Source organism: Schistocerca americana, chromosome 2 (genome assembly GCF_021461395.2).
Source record: "Schistocerca americana isolate TAMUIC-IGC-003095 chromosome 2, iqSchAmer2.1, whole genome shotgun sequence".
NCBI classification, from domain to species: domain Eukaryota; kingdom Metazoa; phylum Arthropoda; class Insecta; order Orthoptera; family Acrididae; genus Schistocerca; species Schistocerca americana.
Window position 1 is genome coordinate 1083525237 of NC_060120.1, and position 18185 is coordinate 1083543421.

At 38.8% G+C, this 18185-nt stretch overlaps 1 protein-coding gene across 6 annotated transcripts in view; it reads right to left on the reverse strand.

Moving 5' to 3' along the window:
• The window catches only part of LOC124596484 (thiamine transporter 1-like), a 611894-nt gene that overhangs the window by 283352 nt on the left and 310357 nt on the right, over positions 1-18185 (reverse strand). For all 6 annotated transcript variants that reach the window (XM_047135630.1, XM_047135633.1, XM_047135629.1 and 3 more), the window contains exon 4: positions 5259-5472. In XM_047135630.1, coding sequence (XP_046991586.1) covers positions 5259-5472 — 214 coding nt within the window. The remainder of the gene's footprint in view (positions 1-5258; positions 5473-18185) is intronic.

Sequence of the window (18185 nt, forward strand, 5' to 3'; positions counted from 1 at the left end):
GGTTCGCCGATGACATTGTAATTCTGTCAGAGACAGCAAAGGACCTGGAAGAGCACTTGCATGGAATGGGCAGTGTCTTGAAAGGATATAAGATGAACATCAACAAAAGCAAAACGAGGATAATGGAATGTAGTCAAGTTAACTGGGGTGATGCTGAGGGAATTAGATTAAAAAATGAGACACTTGAAGTAGTAAATGAGTTTTTCTATTTGGGAAGCAAAATAACTAATGATGGTCGAAGTAGAGAGGATATTAAATGTAGACTGGCAATGGCAAGAAAAGCGTTTCTGAATAAGACAAATTAGTTAACATTGAGTATAGATTTAAGCGTCAGGAAGTCATTTCTGATAGTATTTGTATGGAGTGTAGCCTTGTATGGAAGTGAAACATGGACGATAAATAGTTTCGACAAGAAGAGAATAGAAGTTTTGAAATGTGGTGCTACAGAAGAATGCTGAAGATTAGATGGGTAGATCACATTACTAATGAGGAGGTATTGAGTAGAATTGGGGAGAAGAGAAATTTGTGGCACAACTTGAGTAGAAAAAGGGATTGGTTGGTAGGACATGTTCTGAGGCATCAAGGGATCACCAATTTACTATTGGAGGGCAGCGTGGAGAGTAAAAATTGTAGAGGGAGACCAAGAGATGAATACACTAAGCAGATTCAGAATTATGTAGGTTGCAGTAGGTACTGGGAGATGACAAAGCTTGCACAGTATAGAGTAGCATGGAGAGCTGCATGAAACCAGTCTCAGGACTGAAGACCACAACCACAAGAAACATACAGTATTACTAGTTGCAAAAAACCATTTTTTAAATAGGTCTATTATTTGACATAAAATTTTGAAATTTCTTTGTTTGTTTATCAATTTGCAATTATGTTATGTCAGTTGACATTATGAGTGTTGGTAAAACTGCTACCTAGGAGGATAAGAAATAAATTCTCATTCTGACTTTGATTTATTACTTCTGTGCCTGTGTATATTTTAAGATTTTCAAATGTTTTGTAGGGTAAGGTTGGTAAGTTTATTGCATATGTTAGTCTGGTGTGATGGTTGCATTGGCTACTGGGTGATGTAACAAGACACTAGCAAATAAGAGCTCACTAGTCAGAAATAGCTGATGTTTCCTCTATTCTGACTGAGCATATTCTTCGAGACTCAATGTTTGTATTTAAAAGGTTAATGATCATTACTGTTGCTGAACACAGTACATCAGAATGCATGCAAAAAGACGAGACTGAGTTATAAGTGGCACAAGAAAAGATGGGGGCTGGGCCTCTTTGTCATGTATTGGCTTGGTCCGGAACACTTCACGTCAACTATCCTGTTTTCCCATTTCTGATGCCACCTACCAGTAGTTGCAACCATAATTGCATGGTGAAGCTAAACATTGTGAGATGCTGACCGTGGATTACACCAGCATTTCCTTCTCGCATCTCCCCTCTTTGCACTGGCCTAAAATATTCCCTTAACTCCTCCACCACCCACACTGGAAACCATTAGTTTGTGCCACTTATAACTCGTTCAGTCACATCAATGTCAGTAGGAAGAAAATGGGAGGCAGTGAAGAGAAACTCTGATAAGAATATAGAATCAAAGTGAACCATACTCTGAAGAAATGTAAAATCAGGGAACCTTTAGCTTTGGTCTTATGGGTTTTTCGCAGGGGCTACAAGATTATGGTATAAAATTGTGAAAAACATAAAATCAAAGAATCTAAAACTGAAGTGCTACTGTATCTATAATGAATCTTCACTAAATTCTGCATAATCTCATTACTACTCAATGATTCTATTTGGCAAAATTGAAAATATTGGATGCCCTTTACACTATCGACATCACTAGTTCATGTGGTTACATATTGACCACAGAAGCGGAGGGGGAGAGAACAGATTGTGGTACAACCAGAAGTACCCTCCACCACACATGCCCAGTCAGTTTGAGGGGAGATAGATGTGAACTGCCAACTCAAAGTGCTTAGAGGCGGCATACCACTTCTAATAGTATGAGTTAGTTAGTTAGTTACGAACATGTTCCATAGATCATTTGAAAATGCACTTAAAGATCTGTTAAACACAATATTCCCTTTCCAACGTTTTGTTATGATATATGTTTCACCTGCATTAATTAACCTGCATGTGCCTTCTGGAAAAATTTAATCTACACACAATACACACATAACCAGATTTAGGGTAACTTCTGAGAACACAAAGTGATCTGAAAGCCATGTTACACTTTTTCTTCTTAGCAAGACCACAAATAAATTAATAATGGACTGGGGAGAAATGAAAAAGGACTGTCAACATTCAACATTCTGCTGTTACACAGTGATCAGATACCTGTCACCAATTGTGAAAGGTGGTTTTCTCCTGACGACACTAATGTTTCCAAACTGGAAGTGAGAATTCCATTTTTAGCCTTTACAATCTATTTGGTATTACACAAGAACCATTGTGTAAGAGTTGCACAATGAATTGGCTGCAAAAATTAACTTACCAAACAGGATATGAACTTAAAGCTCCATTATACTATGGAGCAATTTATGCCCGTTCAGCTGCCATGAACAATGTGGAGGGGGAGAGAACAGATTGTGGTACAACCAGAAGCACCCTCCACCACACATGCCCAGTCAGTTTGAAGGGAGATAAGTAGTTATACATAGATGTGAACTGCCAACTCAAAGTGCTTACAGGCGGCATACCACTTCTAATAGTATGAGTTAGTTAGTTAGTTAGTTACGAACATGTTCCATAGATCATTTGAAAATTATTTTATGACAACAATGTGGACAAGTCAGTTTACAGGAGATTATAAACATTTGGTTAGTATTAACATTAATAAAAATATTGAACATAAATCAAACAAAGAAAAATCCAGGATGAACTGTAACAATGAAAAGAAAAGTTGGTACTCACCATATAGCAGAGATGCTGAGTTGCAGATAGGTACAACAAAAAGACTGTCACAAATAAAGCTTTTGGTCAACAATAGACTACACGTGCGTGCACATGCGCGCCCGCACACACAACTGAAACCACACTGTGAACAGCAGCACCAGTGCATGATGGGAGTGATGAATAGGTGGGGGTAAGGAGGAGGCTGGGATGGGAAGGGGGTGGGATAGTAGAGTAGGGGTGACAGACAGTGAAGTGCTGCAGGTTAGACAGTGGGCAGGGGAGAGGTGAGGGAGACAGGGGTAGCAGAAAAGGAAAAAAGTAAAAAGACTAGGTGCAATTGTGGAATGAGGGCTGTGTAGTTCTGGAATGGGAACAGGGAGAGAGCAGGCTGGATGGGTGAGGGCAGTGACTAACGAAGGTTGAGGCCAGGAGGGTTATGGGAATGTAGGATTTATTGGAGGGAAAGTTCCCACCTGCATGGCCATTTATAGAGACAGACAGCTTGTTGGTTGTCATGCCCACATATAATGTAGCACAGTGGGTGCATGTGGATCACATGACTGGTTTCACAGGTAGCCCTGCCTTTGATGGGATAGGTGATGTTAGTGACCGGGCTGGAGTAGATGGTGGTGGGAGGATGTGTACGACAGGTCTAAAACAGGGGCATGGGCCTTGAGGTAAGGGAGGTTGGGAGCATAGGGATTGATGAGTATCTTTTGAAGATTCGGTGGACAGTGGAATACCACTGTGGGAGAGGTGAGAAAGATAGTCACCAGGACATTTCTCATTTCAGGGCAGGACAAGAGTTAGTCAAAACCCTGGTGGACAATGTAATTCAGTTGCTCCAGTCCTGGGTAATACTGAGCTAAGAGAGGAATGCTCCTCTGTGGCCAGATGGTGGGACTTGGGAAGGTGGTGGGAGACTGGAAAGATAAGGCACAGATCTGCTTTTGTACCAGGTTGGGAGGATAATTAAATACTGAATGTAATGTTAATTTGTGAAATGCACATGGAAGTTTACACTAAATTACACTAAATTAATTTGGATCTAGGCATTTACTGATTGTTACTTCAAAGCCTCTATGTTTTCAACCCCATTCTTCAAGTAACGTTCCCATTTCATCTGCAGCTTGCTCCCGTATTTCAAACTAAAAGATGGAATTTTAGAAAATTCTAAAAGCTCAAAATTTAGCCATATTTTTAAATTATTCTGTGGATCAGCCATACTTTGTGATGCATAATTGGTAAGTAGGTTTGTTCTGTAATTAGTAGTGCTGATTTCCATACTGGAACAACACATGGCATCTTGAAGGTGGATAATCTATGAACAGGGTAAGACATATTCACATTTTGACTTTGCACAAATGATGATATTCAATATGATAAGGTGGCTACATAAACCTCTTCATTTATCTAAAATGCAACTGCCGGTTGAAATATCAACAATTATGGAAAGGATAGATTGCTACTCACCCTAAAGATGACATGTTGAGTCGCAGACAGGCACAATGAAAAGACCGTTACACATTAAGCTTTTGGCTAAAGCCTTAATCAGGAAATGAATAGAAAAGCATGCATGCATTCATACAAGCAAGCACACCTCACACACATATGACTGCTGTCTCTGGCTGCTGTAGCCCGAGCAGCACTTGACCACTATCTCTGATAGCGGTCGTGTATGTGTGTGTGTGTGTGTGTGTGTGTGTGTGTGTGTGTGTAACAGACTCTTCACTGCGCCTGCTGCAGCTCTACAAGCCACCTTTAGGGTGAGTAGCAATCTATCATACCCATAATTGTGTATTGAAAATTCATAAGATACTTGAGTTGCTGTTTGATTACTCATTCTTTATCATTGAATGCTGCATGTATTAAACAACAGATCACGATAGTAGTAAACTTACTCATCTACAATGTTTTATTGTATATTAGAAACAATGTCTAATTTTGTGTTGAGAAGTGATATTCATCGCCATATTACTAGAAACAGAACATCTGTAGACGTGCCATATCATAGATTATCAAAATTGCAGAACTCCTGCCTAGTTCTTGGACTAAGGATGTTTAATAGACTAAGTGCTGACTTTAAAGAACTGCCTGTAAATATTTTTAAAGCTAAATTATACAAGCTACTAGTGAACAATCCGATTTACACCATTGATGAATTTTTTGAAGATGAAAATACTGTATTCCAATGTGTACCTATTTTATGTAAACCAATTTACAACAAAATAGTAGTTTACGTAGAAATATATGCTCTTGACTTTGTCTATTGCTGTAATCAGCTGAATGACAATAAAATTTTATTATTATTATTATTATTATTATTGTGTGTGTTCAAAATAGAATGTCTGTCTTACCACCAACAGTGAGATGATTGAGTTCAAAATAATTCATTGTGCCAGTAGAGACCAATATCTGGCTGACTACTGATGAAGTAAATCTCCCTGTGAGGTAGGCACTTCTTGTGTGGCTAGTGACTTTCTGGTAATGGACACGATCAACCTTAGCATAAATGTATGTGTAATAAGCAACTTCAGATGCCATGAAAACGCCGTAGAGTACCTCCACCAGCTGGAACAGAACGTGGATATACATTAAATAAAATATTCTGAAATATGATCTATTGAAATTGTGATGACATCAAATGTAATAACAATTACTACATGCTGAAGGCCCAAATAATTAAGAAAAGTAGTAAGAAATGTTCTTAACCATTAAATTATCTAAAAGACAAGGATAATTTCCTCTACATACCAAACAAAAACCTGTGAACATTTTCAGGATCAAGAGTTTCCAAGTGCAGAGTCACTTATTTAACTCTGCTGGAGTAATAGTGGTAGTAATGTTAACAATTACAAAGATTCAACTGGACAACTCTATTGTGGATTTTGCGCAAGTCACCCAAGTGGCATCCAATGAAATACTTGCACCAGGCTGCCATGCCATATGACATTTTTCATTTTGTTTATGCAAACAGTTTTCCAGATGGCCTCCTATCAACCTATTGTACACTATCAGGAGATGCAGCTATATGAGGCATGGTCTACATGTCAACACGACTGGAATGGGAGTGGTAATTAATGAGAGCAGAACAGGTGTGTGTGGAGACACAAATGGTAAAATGCCTGTCATCATAGATAGGAGAACTAGGTCTTTTTAGGATAAATCATGAGAATAGGTTCCACTCCATTAAAAAGTGTCTCAATCAGTATAGAAATTTCTTCAACATGTACACTGAACATAATGTCTAACACTGGGGTGCACACCCACCAGTTGGCAGAGGGGGAAAAATCATGCAAACCAACACAAAAGAAATTTGCTCAGAATATTTATGCTCCACCAAAACATGCAAATAAAGTGCATCAGCTTGAAGTTAAGTAACAGTCTTTGGATAGCGCAATGGTACGCATCACAGATCACCAGTGCAGTGAGAGCGAAATCCAGCATATTTTGCTATCATATGAGTGTGCAAATTGCTACTGCAGAGCTACATTAAAAAAGTGCGGGGATTTACTATTTCTATCAGAAGTGGCATACAGATTAAACTTAGAGAAGATCTACACACAATTATTGTAGATAAATATTTTGAATTGGCAGCCATTAAATGAACAAAGTTAGATATCCATGAAAAGTTAATTACTCTGTTTGTTTACCTAATGGTAATCTGAACTCTTTCTCCAACAAATTAACTGAAGTCCTAGAAAGAGTCACAGCCCCCAAATTAAATAACAACATCTGAAGGCTACAGGTCTTGATGGTGAAATCAGTATTAACTTCCTAAACATTCAGGTTTGCAATATCTGTATTTTGCACTGTCTGAATAGTGCTACACAATGTCCTTCAGACACTGCTGATGATCTACAGCCAATTAAATTGAAAAACTGTATTCACAAATTGTGAACGTAATTATAGATTAGCTGTACAAATGGTTAGCGACCCGAAAATTGTACAGTGAACAGCTCATTGGGGTCTGAAAATTACAGAATAGTTCTGGTAAAGAACAAGCAAATGCTGTTTAAAATGCATTAACATACTGGGGTATTGACAAAAATGTACAGAATCTCTGCAGTGGCACGACTGTCTCAAACACTGTCTATCCTGATGGGGTATGCATCTTATGTGAACACAGTGAGGACAGGCAGTAGTTGTATTTCCCATGTTGTCATCAAATATATAAACTTATTTCCAAAAGTGTATTTGAATGTAAAGTGTCAGGATGTAACAAGCAGTCCTGATGCACCAGTTTTTCTATATTTGAGAGAAAACTGGAAAAGTATCAATGTCGGTAATTTTCACACTGGGAAAAAGATTGTAGATTTGTTCTTAACAAGGCAAAAATTAAGGAGATGTTAGACTTTTTGGAAGTGAATTAGATTAACCGGCAGTGAGAGGTGATATCGTGAACTCGTAGAGGTCTGTGTAATGTTTTTTGGGAAGATACTCGGTGGAGAGGGTGGGGGGGGCGGGGGAGGGGGGGAGGGGGACGTAAATTACACCCTCCTGGCGCAACACATCGAACAAGACATGTTGCAAGGACACTTTATTGCTTAAAAAAGTTTCTTCTCAGAACACAAATTGAATATTTATTGAAAATCAGAATGTACTGGGAGATGTCTCTTGTTTCATTGTAATTGTTTATACCAATCTGTGGCTTCAGTACAGTGGAGCTGTGAAAGCTATTCATCTGGATCTCTGCTTCATAAAAGATCTGAAATCATATGAAAAGGTAGATTCCAGACTCCAAAGTCACCTATTATTGTATTTATTTGAACAGTTCTCTCTGTTATTGCTCTTTGATGAGAAGTAGATTTACAGACCAGAGTCAAAATGGTAGCAAATTTAGACAAAGAGAATCTACAAATTTAAAGCAGATAATTCCTTTTTTGTGGAGAACTGGATGGTCAATTAAATGGTAAGTTTAACATTATTCTGATTATCATTAATTATAGATTTTTAGTTGTTAATTTCCATCCCCTAACACAATTTCATATCAGAGAAAAGAGACAACTTCGTGCCAAGCAAGAGCAATGATCTGTTGGCTTGCCTGAAGATTATAGACACTGGTTTTATTCAAGAATGCCCTTTGATATGGACAACCAGCACTTCATATTTAGACACAAAAGGATAGTGAAGGAGTTAAAAGCTCTTAACGACTCTGTTGAAATGTGTGTTAAATTGACACAAGATTATCATGGACTACTGGCTAGGTGAGGATCAAATGGAATTTATATTGTGTTGTGTTGAAGAACATCATCAACTGTACAACTATACCCTTATTGCAAGAAACTGAAAACATCCTTGAGAATATAAACAGCCGTCTAGAAATTGAATGCTATTTAATTTTGATTTTATACAGACCTCAATAACTTTTACAATGGCTAAAAACTGAAAAACCTAAAATTCTCGAAATTAAATTATTTTCCTCTAGTTGGCAGGGGTTAATGTAATCCTACTGAGATGAAATTTTTTTCAAGAGTAAATCTAACCAAATAGCAAATGTTAAGATGGTGAACACAAAATTTTTGGAAAAAAAATTTTTAAGGCAAAATAAGCAACACTTCAGCTATTTAATTTCATTACATTTTATTGACAAACCTTCTATCATTTTCAGACGACTCCTGAATGAATAAATAAATGAAACCAAAATAAATAAATCATTTCTGCTTAATAGAAATTAAACAACATCCTATATTCACAAATTGTAGTGCGTGAATGTGATTTGATCTTTGATTTGGAGATAATTTCACAATCATGTGGTTGTTTTTTTATCATATTAAATGCAGTAATACCTGACTATCAGAAAATTGCAAGAAAGTTAGCCTATGGTTCAAATGGCTCTGAGCACTATGGGACTTAACTTCTGAGGTCATCAGTCCCCTAGAACTTAGAACTAATTAAACCTAACTAACCTAAGGACATCACACACATCCATGCCCAAAGCAGGATTCGAACCTGCGACCGTAGCGGTCGCACGGTTCCAGACTGTAGCGCCTAGAACCGCTCGGCCAACCCAGCCGGCAGTTAGCCTATATATTCTTAAAATTTTTTTAAATATTTCACACAAAAATTGTTCACTGTCTACAGATCTCATACCATATTCAACATTAAATTTCATAACTAGTTTCAGCTGTTCATATCACTATCCCCAGATTAATCATGGTGAAGACATGGTGTCAACATATACAGTAAAGTTACGTCGTGACATCTGCATATCTTTGTAGATTCTCATACTGAAGTTCTTTCTTATATGAGAATGTACTGAGATATATCATCAGATATAAATATACATAAAAACAAAGATGAGGTGACTTACCGAACGAAAGCGCTGGCAGGTCGATAGACACACAAACAAACACAAACATACACACAAAATTCAAGCTTTCGCAACAAACTGTTGCCTCATCAGGAAAGAGGGAAGGAGAGGGGAAGACGAAAGGAAGTGGGTTTTAAGGGAGAGGGTAAGGAATCATTCCAATCCCGGGAGCGGAAAGACTTACCTTAGGGGGAAAAAAGGACAGGTATACACTCGCACACACGCACATATCCATCCACACATACAGACACAAGCAGACATATTTCATATTGAAATATGTCTGCTTGTGTCTGTATGTGTGGATGGATATGTGCATGTGTGCGAGTGTATACCTGTCCTTTCTTCCCCCTAAGGTAAGTCTTTCCGCTCCCGGGATTGGAATGACTCCTTACCCTCTCCCTTAAAACCCACTTCCTTTCGTCTTCCCCTCTCCTTCCCTCTTTCCTGATGAGGCAACAGTTTGTTGCAAAAGCTTGAATTTTGTGTGTATGTTTGTGTTTGTTTGTGTGTCTATCGACCTGCCAGCGCTTTCGTTCGGTAAGTCACCTCATCTTTGTTTTTATATATAATTTTTCCCACGTGGAATGTTTCCCTCTATTATATTGATATAAATATACATTGACACTATTTCACTACCATGATTGACCTGAAGATGGTTGTATAAATAGCCAAACTAGTTATCAGATTTAATGTTGCACACTGTTTCAAATCACACAATTAAAAAGTTTTGTGTATTTTTTGGTGTTAAATGCAGTTTGTTACAGAGTAAAGGTAAATTCTTTTTAAATGTTTATATGATTAATAGTATGGTCATGTATGTGTTTCAATGTGATGCCTTTTCCTCTATCTGTTCCTTACACGACATTAATTTTGTCAACATGCTATTTTCTCATACAATATGTCATCTGCAACATGAGCCCATGAAATGTGTTTTTGAACATAAATAACTTTCATATTATGAAACTGTAAGTTGTCAGTGATAATGTGATGATTAGGCACACCTTAAGAGGGAACAGAATGTGTCTTATAACATTGCGTGCCAGCTGAGAGTCACAAGAAGGCAAGGTGGGACAGCTCTACTCAACATAGTCCCACTCCTTAAATATAGATATTTTTTTTTTTCTTTTCTGTTTTCAGTAGTACACGTAATGCATACACAATGAATAGTTAAAGTTGCTAAATTCTTATTGACATTGTATTTTGCTACACTTAATTGTTTTGCTACAGTTTATTGTTCACAAGGAGAAGTCCACAGGATTGTGATAGACGTTTTGAAACTACTGATACACTGATACAGTTAAGATCCCATGTAGCACACACTGCAGCCATTCACCCTGGTGGACCCTCATTTGGAAGTAATTGATGAAAGAAAAATTTGGAATTTTGTGTGACAAATTAATACCATTAAAAAAAGCTGAATGATGTAGTTAGTTCCATGGTGTAATGGATAGAATAAAAGTTTGACATGTAGTTGGTTGCGGGTTCAAATCTCATCAGATACATATATTTTTTTATTTTTAAATCTTAGATCATAATTTTTATTCAGTTAATTAATTTAAATGTAAATTTTAATCCCTTCCCTTTGCCACATAATTTTAACCATTAATATCAGCTTCATCATTTGCTCTCAATTTTCTTCCTGATAAATAAGAACTGTGATAGAGCCAGTACTCAACATCTAACACATGTAGAAACATTAAAGAATCACTGTTTTTCCACAAAGCCTCAAACTCTGAAGTGCTCACACTTATAAAAACACTAAAAAATAAATACTACAATGGCAGTGGCAACATACCAGATTTTATTGTAAATAATTCTGGAGAATGTATTGTAGAACCATTAACTGTTATAACTAAAGCACCTTTTAGTAATGGAGTTTTCCCTTATCTCCTAAAGATTGCTAAAGTTACCCCCCACTCCACGAAAAGGAACTAGAAAATGATGTAGCTAATTACGGTCCAGTAGCACAACTCAGCACATTTTCAAAAATATTGGAGAAATTGTTCTACACTAGATTAGATAGAGGGAAACATTCCACATGGGAAAAATATATCTAAAAACAAAGATGATGTGACTTACCAAACGAAAGTGCTGGCAGGTCGATAGACACACAAACAAACACAAACATACACACAAAATTCAAGCTTTCGCAACAAACTGTTGCCTCATCAGGAAAGAGGGAAGGAGAGGGAAAGATGAAAGGATGTGGGTTTTAAGGGAGAGGGTAAGGAGTCATTCCAATCCCGGGAGTGGAAAGACTTACCTTAGGAAAGAGGGAAGGAGAGGGAAAGACGAAAGGATGTGGGTTTTAAGGGAGATGGTAAGGAGTCATTCCAATCCCGGGAGCGGAAAGACTTACCTTAGGGGGAAAAAAGGACGGGTATACACTCGCGCACACACACATATATCCATCCACACATATACAGACACAAGCAGACATATTAAAACTTTTAATATGTCTGCTTGTGTCTGAATATGTGTGGATGGATGTGTGTGTATGTGTGTGTGTGTGTGTGTGTGTGTGTGTGTGTGTGTGTGTGTGCGCGCGCGCGCGAGCGCGCGCGCGCGAGTGTATACCCGTCCTTTTTTCCCCCTAAGGTAAGTCTTTCCGCTCCCGGGATTGGAATGACTCCTTACCCTCTACCTTAAAACCCACATCCTTTCGTCTTTCCATCTCCTTCCCTCTTTCCTGACGAATCAGCCGTTGGTTGCGAAAGCTTGAATTTTGTGTGTATGTTTGTGTGTCTATCGACCTGCCAGTGCTTTTGTTTGGTAAGTCTCATCATCTTTGTTTTTAGATATATTTTTCCTACGTGGAATGTTTCCCTCTTATATATATATATAAAGATTTTGACATTATCAACCATGCTGTACTCGTTAGCTAATAAAGATGTGAGAGGAACTGCAGACCAATGGTTAGAATTGTATCTATCAAGCATAGCACAAAAAGTTGAAATGAAATTTGAAAAAAAGGACACTAATGTTCGTCAGTGTACAATGCACTCCTCTGAGAAAACGGCTGTTAGATATGGCGTACCACAAGGCTCAGTACTGGGATCCATACTGTTTCTGTTATATACTGATGACATAAACATGAAGCTTACTTCAGATACTACACGATTTGCAGGTGACCCAAGTATTCTGGTAACAGGCACAGACAAAGCTGACCATGATCAAAAGTTTAAACCACTTATGTCATCACTGAGCATATGGTTCAGTAAGAATAATCTCACCAAAAATGTGCAAAAACAATTTACATAAGTTTTAGCCTCTCATCTCAAAAATGAGAAATCTCTGACTTGCTCCTAAAGAACCAAGTTATATACCAAGAAACTTAATGGAGCTCACAATGAAATGGTGCATTGGTTTGGGGACCTAAAAATGCACACTTAGGGGAAGGAAACCTGCCTCACCATGCTCAGGATGTCTCGTGCTGTTGAATGTCAGGAGAAAGGTGCCAGATTTTACAAGATCTCCAGCCACCCTCTTGATGGTGTTTTGCACATCGACTATGCCTTCTGGAGCCCACTCACTTTCAATTCCTACTCACCAATATCTGCCAGATGCCTGCATGTCACAACACCTTCGCTGTAATTCAAGATGGTATGTAGCTCAGTTTTTAGGCAGATTCTCCTAGGCTTTCAGCTTTCTGGAGGTTCTTAATTTGTTGGGGACTAGAAGTTTCTACCAATGGTGTCCCATTATGCAACTGCTTAACTGATTTTTAAGTGCCAGCAATCCCTCAAAGACTTCTTGATTATAGAAAGTTGAATCTTTCTTGAACTTTTCCACTTTCCTTTTCACTATCAAAAAAACATTCTGATTACTAGCATGTGTTCTGTTACAAGACCCAAAACTTTTAAAATTAACTCCTGTGTCAGGAGGACAGGCTACTTGATCTTGTTTGAATGATTGTATGAATTAGTGGCCTACCCTTACTGCTGGGAGGAGGAGGGCATAATTTCAAGGATTTCATCATGGTCCCACGAGCAGCCAGGAAAATAAAAGTCTACCTAGACAGAGCCTGACATGTCCAGATAAGCCTTATACAACTGAGGTGCAGCAGGTTCCCCAGAGTTTGCCCAATAATGACTGTTCCACCTTAACAGCCATGCATCTCATTGGCACACATCACATCTTGAGATTTAGGATTTTCTTTTACAGAGGCTTTTACCATCCTTGCGATCCAGGCGGTAAGCCAAGATCCCTGTTTCCTGTGACAGCATCCCACTGCTGCACTGCACAGTAGTTGCTGAAGCACATGAAGAGCTTACAGTGACAGAAGACTGTCAATACTTACTGGCCCCAGCTCAGGAACCCTGGGGTTGCCAAACATCTACCCAACAAATGAGAGTGTGTAGTTTTTAGACCAATGATGATAATGTATAATTAGTTTTTGATGGCACAATTCCTTTGATGAAATGTTCTAAATTTATAATTCCCTAAAACTGTATACTTTTTAAAGTTCAAGCCTACTAGAAATTATTTGTTTTAGGATTAAAGTGTGTTATTTGAAAGGCCTCCTCCTCTTCTTCTGGATATGAAATCGTATGTTCTGGCCTAGCCAAATTTTAAAGTGTTATGTGGTGTCCAAAATAACAGTTTATTCTTATGCACCTCTTTATAAGGCCAACCATTACTGTGAAGGATGCATTCTACAGTGAGTCTGTAGTGGAGTAACACCTATGTCTGCCTATATGGAAAATTCATCACTGTCAGGCTGGTCGATATGTTAAACCAAAATGTGTACAGTGTTCATGACATGTTTCATGTCCTGCTTCCTGCTGCTTATTAGTCTGTGATTCAGTGAATAATAAACAATTAATTTGGGTGTGAACTTGTAGTTATTCTCATTGCCAGTATTAATCTTCAATAATAAACTGTAGCAATAGTGTTAGTTCATGAATAATGTTGCTGATGAAAACCGATACTTACTGTGCACGTTGTGCTATATGTTCACTAGTACAGAAGGCTAGTGTATTGAGTGACCTATTAAGTGACTGTTTTGACTCCTAATTTACCACAGGAAGACATTTATGATTAATTGTCAGTGGTAAGTTACTGCACTCTAGCTATTTTGTAGAATATCAGTCATATGTAGTATTTAGCTGTCTGTTTATCTGTTCTGAACTGAAGTGTAAGAGACCCAAACTGGCCATAAGAAATAGCTTGGATCACACTCAAGTGTCATAAAAGTGTATGAAAAACAAGTTCTGTTGTGGACTACATTATTGACAATACCCTACTTTCAATACCAATTTTCAGCCAGTTTTCAAAGGAGGCCCAGCTTGTTGTGACTTGCCGATCTATCAAAGTGCCGCCGTGCAGTTACGCGCATCCTCTACATGCGGCGCTGTCTGCCAGCCACGCAGCAGCAGCGCCACCTAAGCGGCCAGCCAGCCAGCGGCCACTAGACTCGGACTCAGTTATGATTTGACTGTTAAAGTGTACACACGTCTTACTCTGTTTACTTGATCTGTGACTTTCATATATTGTGTCTTCCTTGAAATATATTTGTTCAGCTTGAAGTTATAACAATTGACGATGAGGTAGTGATTTTTCTTTTCCATCGTTGACCCAAGTGTTTCCATGGCTACTTTACAGCAACTATTGCAAGGTCTCACAGAACAGCAAATGCCTCTCACAAATGTGATTCATGATTTCATCATGGCATCAAACAAGGGGCGTCTCTCATCGTTCTCTCTACCTCCTTACGACAAGACGGTGGAACACTGGTCTGATTACGAGAAATGTCTTCGACAGCACTTCTTGGCATTTCATGTCGCAGACGAACAAACATGTAAGTCTCTGTTCCTTTCATGGATTTCACCTCAAATGTATCGGTTGTTGTCACAATTGGCTCCTTTGGAAGATCCTGCGTCTTTGTCCTTTGCTGAAATGTGCTCACTTCTGTCTGTCTATTTTCAAAAGCAAACGCATGCGGTAGCCTCTCGTGTTGCCTTTTATCATCGTAAAAAACAACCGAATCAATCCTATCATGCTTGGGCTGCTGAACTTCACGGCCTTAGTAGAAAGTGTCAGTTTGTTACTGAAGTTCACAAAGAATCCTATGCCGATTCCATGGTACAGGATGCTATTATCTGATCGGCGCCTGACAAAGAAGTTAGGCAATGTGCCCTTCAGTTGGCAAATCCAACTCAGTCTTTTGAAATTTCTCGCACCGCTGGAGCGCAAATAGAGGCATGGGGCGACATCGGGGAAATACAACCTCTGTGCGATGATGACGAAGCGGGTGGCGTGTCCCCAACGGCCGATGTGGGCGCAGTAGACTCCCAAGCGCAGCCTCGGCCGAACCGTAAACAAACCTCTAAGAAGCTGCAGCAAAACCCATGGCAACTTCCTTCATGTCTGCGGTGTTTTACAAAACATTCATGAGAAGATTGTCCACACCATTGGGCCATGTGTCACAAATACAAAAAAAGGGTCATGTGTCATCCGTTTGCAAATCCGACCACATACATGATGTTCATGCACATGACGCAGATTCTGATTCTGTGTTGTCTGTCAATTGTACTTCTTACCTTTCAGGGAAGTTATGTGTTGTTGTTGTTGTTGTGGTCTTCAGTTCTGAGACTGGTTTGATGCAGCTCTCCATGCTACCCTATCCTGTGCAAGCTCCTTCATCTCCCAGTACCTACTGCAACCTACATTTTCTGAATCTGCTTAGTGTATTCATCTCTTGGTCTCCCTCTACAATTTTTACCCTCCACACTGCCCTCCAATGCTAAATTTGTGATCTCTTGATGCCTCAGGACATGTCCTACCAACCGATCCCTTCTTCTAGTCAAGTTGTGCCACAAACGTCTCTTCTCCACAATCCTATTCAATACCTCCTCATTAGTTACATGATCTACCAACCTAATCTTCAACATTCTTCTGTAGCACCACATTTCAAAAGCTTTGATTCTCTTCTTGTCCAAACTATTTATTGTCCATGTTTCACTTCCATACATGGCTACACTCCATACAAATACGTTCAGAAACGACTTCCTGACACTTAAATCTATACTCGATGTTAACAAATTTCTTTTCTTCAGAAACGCTTTTCTTGCCATTGCCAGTCTACATTTAATTTCCTCTCTACATCGACCATCATCAGTTATTTTGCTCCCCAAATAGCAAAACTCCTTTACTACTTTAAGTGTCTCATTTCCTAATCTAATTCCCTCAGCATCACCTGACTTAATTAGACTACATTCCACTATCCTCGTTTTGCTTTTGTTGATGTTCATCTTATATCCTCCTTTCAAGATACTGTCCATTCCGTTCAACTGCTCTTCCAAGTCCTTTGCAGTCTCTGACAGAATTACAATGTCATCGGCCAACCTCAAAGTTTTTCTTTCTTCTTCATGGATTTTAATACCTACTCCGAATTTTTCTTTTATTTCCTTTACTGCTTGCTCAATATACAGATTGAATAACATTGGGGAGAGGCTGCACCACTGTCTCACTCCCTTCCCAACCACTGCTTCCCCTTCATGTCCCTCGACACTTATACTGCCATCTGGGTTCTGTACAAATTGTAAATAGCCTTTCGATCCCTGTATTTTACCCCTGCCACCTTTAGAATTTGAAAGAGAGTATTCCAGTCAACATTGTCAAATGCTTTCTCTAAGTCTACAAATGTTAGAAATGAAGGTTTGCCATTCCTTAATCTTCCTTCTAAGATAAGTCATAAGGTCAGTATTGCCTCACATGTTCCAACATTTCTAAGTAATCCAAACTGATCTTCCCCGAGGTCTGCTTCTACCAGTTTTTCCATTCATCTGTAAATAATTGACGTTAGTATTTTGCAGCTGTGACTTATTAAACTGATTGTTCGGTAATTTTCACATCTGGCAACACCTGCTTGTTTTGGGATTGGAATTATTATATTCTTCTTGAAGTCTGAGGGTATTTTGCCTGTCTCGTACATCTTGCTCACCAGATGGTAGAGTTTTGTCAGGACTGGCTCTCCCAAGGCCGTCAGTAGTTCTAATGGAATGTTGTCTACTCCCGGAGCCTTGTTTCGACTCAGGTCTTTCAGTGCTCTGTCAAACTCTTCACGCAGTATCGTATCCCCCATTTCATCTTCATCTACATCCTCTTCCATTTCCATAATATTGTCCTCAAGTACATCATCCATGTATAGACCCTCTATATACTTCTTCCACCATTCTGATTTCCCCTCTTTGCTTAGAACTGGATTTCCATCTGAGCTCTTGATATTCATACAAGTTGCTCTCTTTTCTCCAAAGGTCTCTTTAATTTTCCTGTAGGCAGTATCTATCTTACCCCTAGTGAGATAAGCCTCTACATCCTTACATTTGTCCTCTAGCCATGCCTGCTTAGCCATTTTGCACTTCCTGTCGATCTCATTTTTGAGACGTTTCTATTCCTTTTTGCCTGCTTCATTTACTGCATTTTTATATTTTCTCCTTTCATCAATTAAATTCAATATATCTTCTGTTACCCAAGGATTTTTACTAGCCCTCGTCTTTTTACCTACTTGATCCTCTGCTGCCTTCACTACTTCATCCCTCAGAGCTACCAATTCTTCTTCTACTGCATTTCTTTCCCCCATTCCTGTCAATTGTTCCCTTATGATCTCACTGAAACTCTGTGCAACCTCTGGTTTAGTCAGTTTGTCCAGGTCCCATCTCCTTAAATTCCCACCTTCTTCCAATTTCTTCAGTTTTAATCTACAGTTTATAACCAATAGATTGTGGTCAGAGTCCACATCTGCCTCTGGAAATGCCCTACAATTTAAAACCTGGTTCCTAAATCTCTGTATTACCATTATATAATCTATCTGATACCTTTTAGTATCTCCAGGATTCTTCCATGTATACAACCTTCTTTTATGATTCTTGAACCAAGTGTTAGCTATGATTAAGTTATGCTCTGTGCAAAATTCAACCAGACGGCTTCCTCTTTCATTTCCATATTCACCTACTATGTTTCCTTCTCT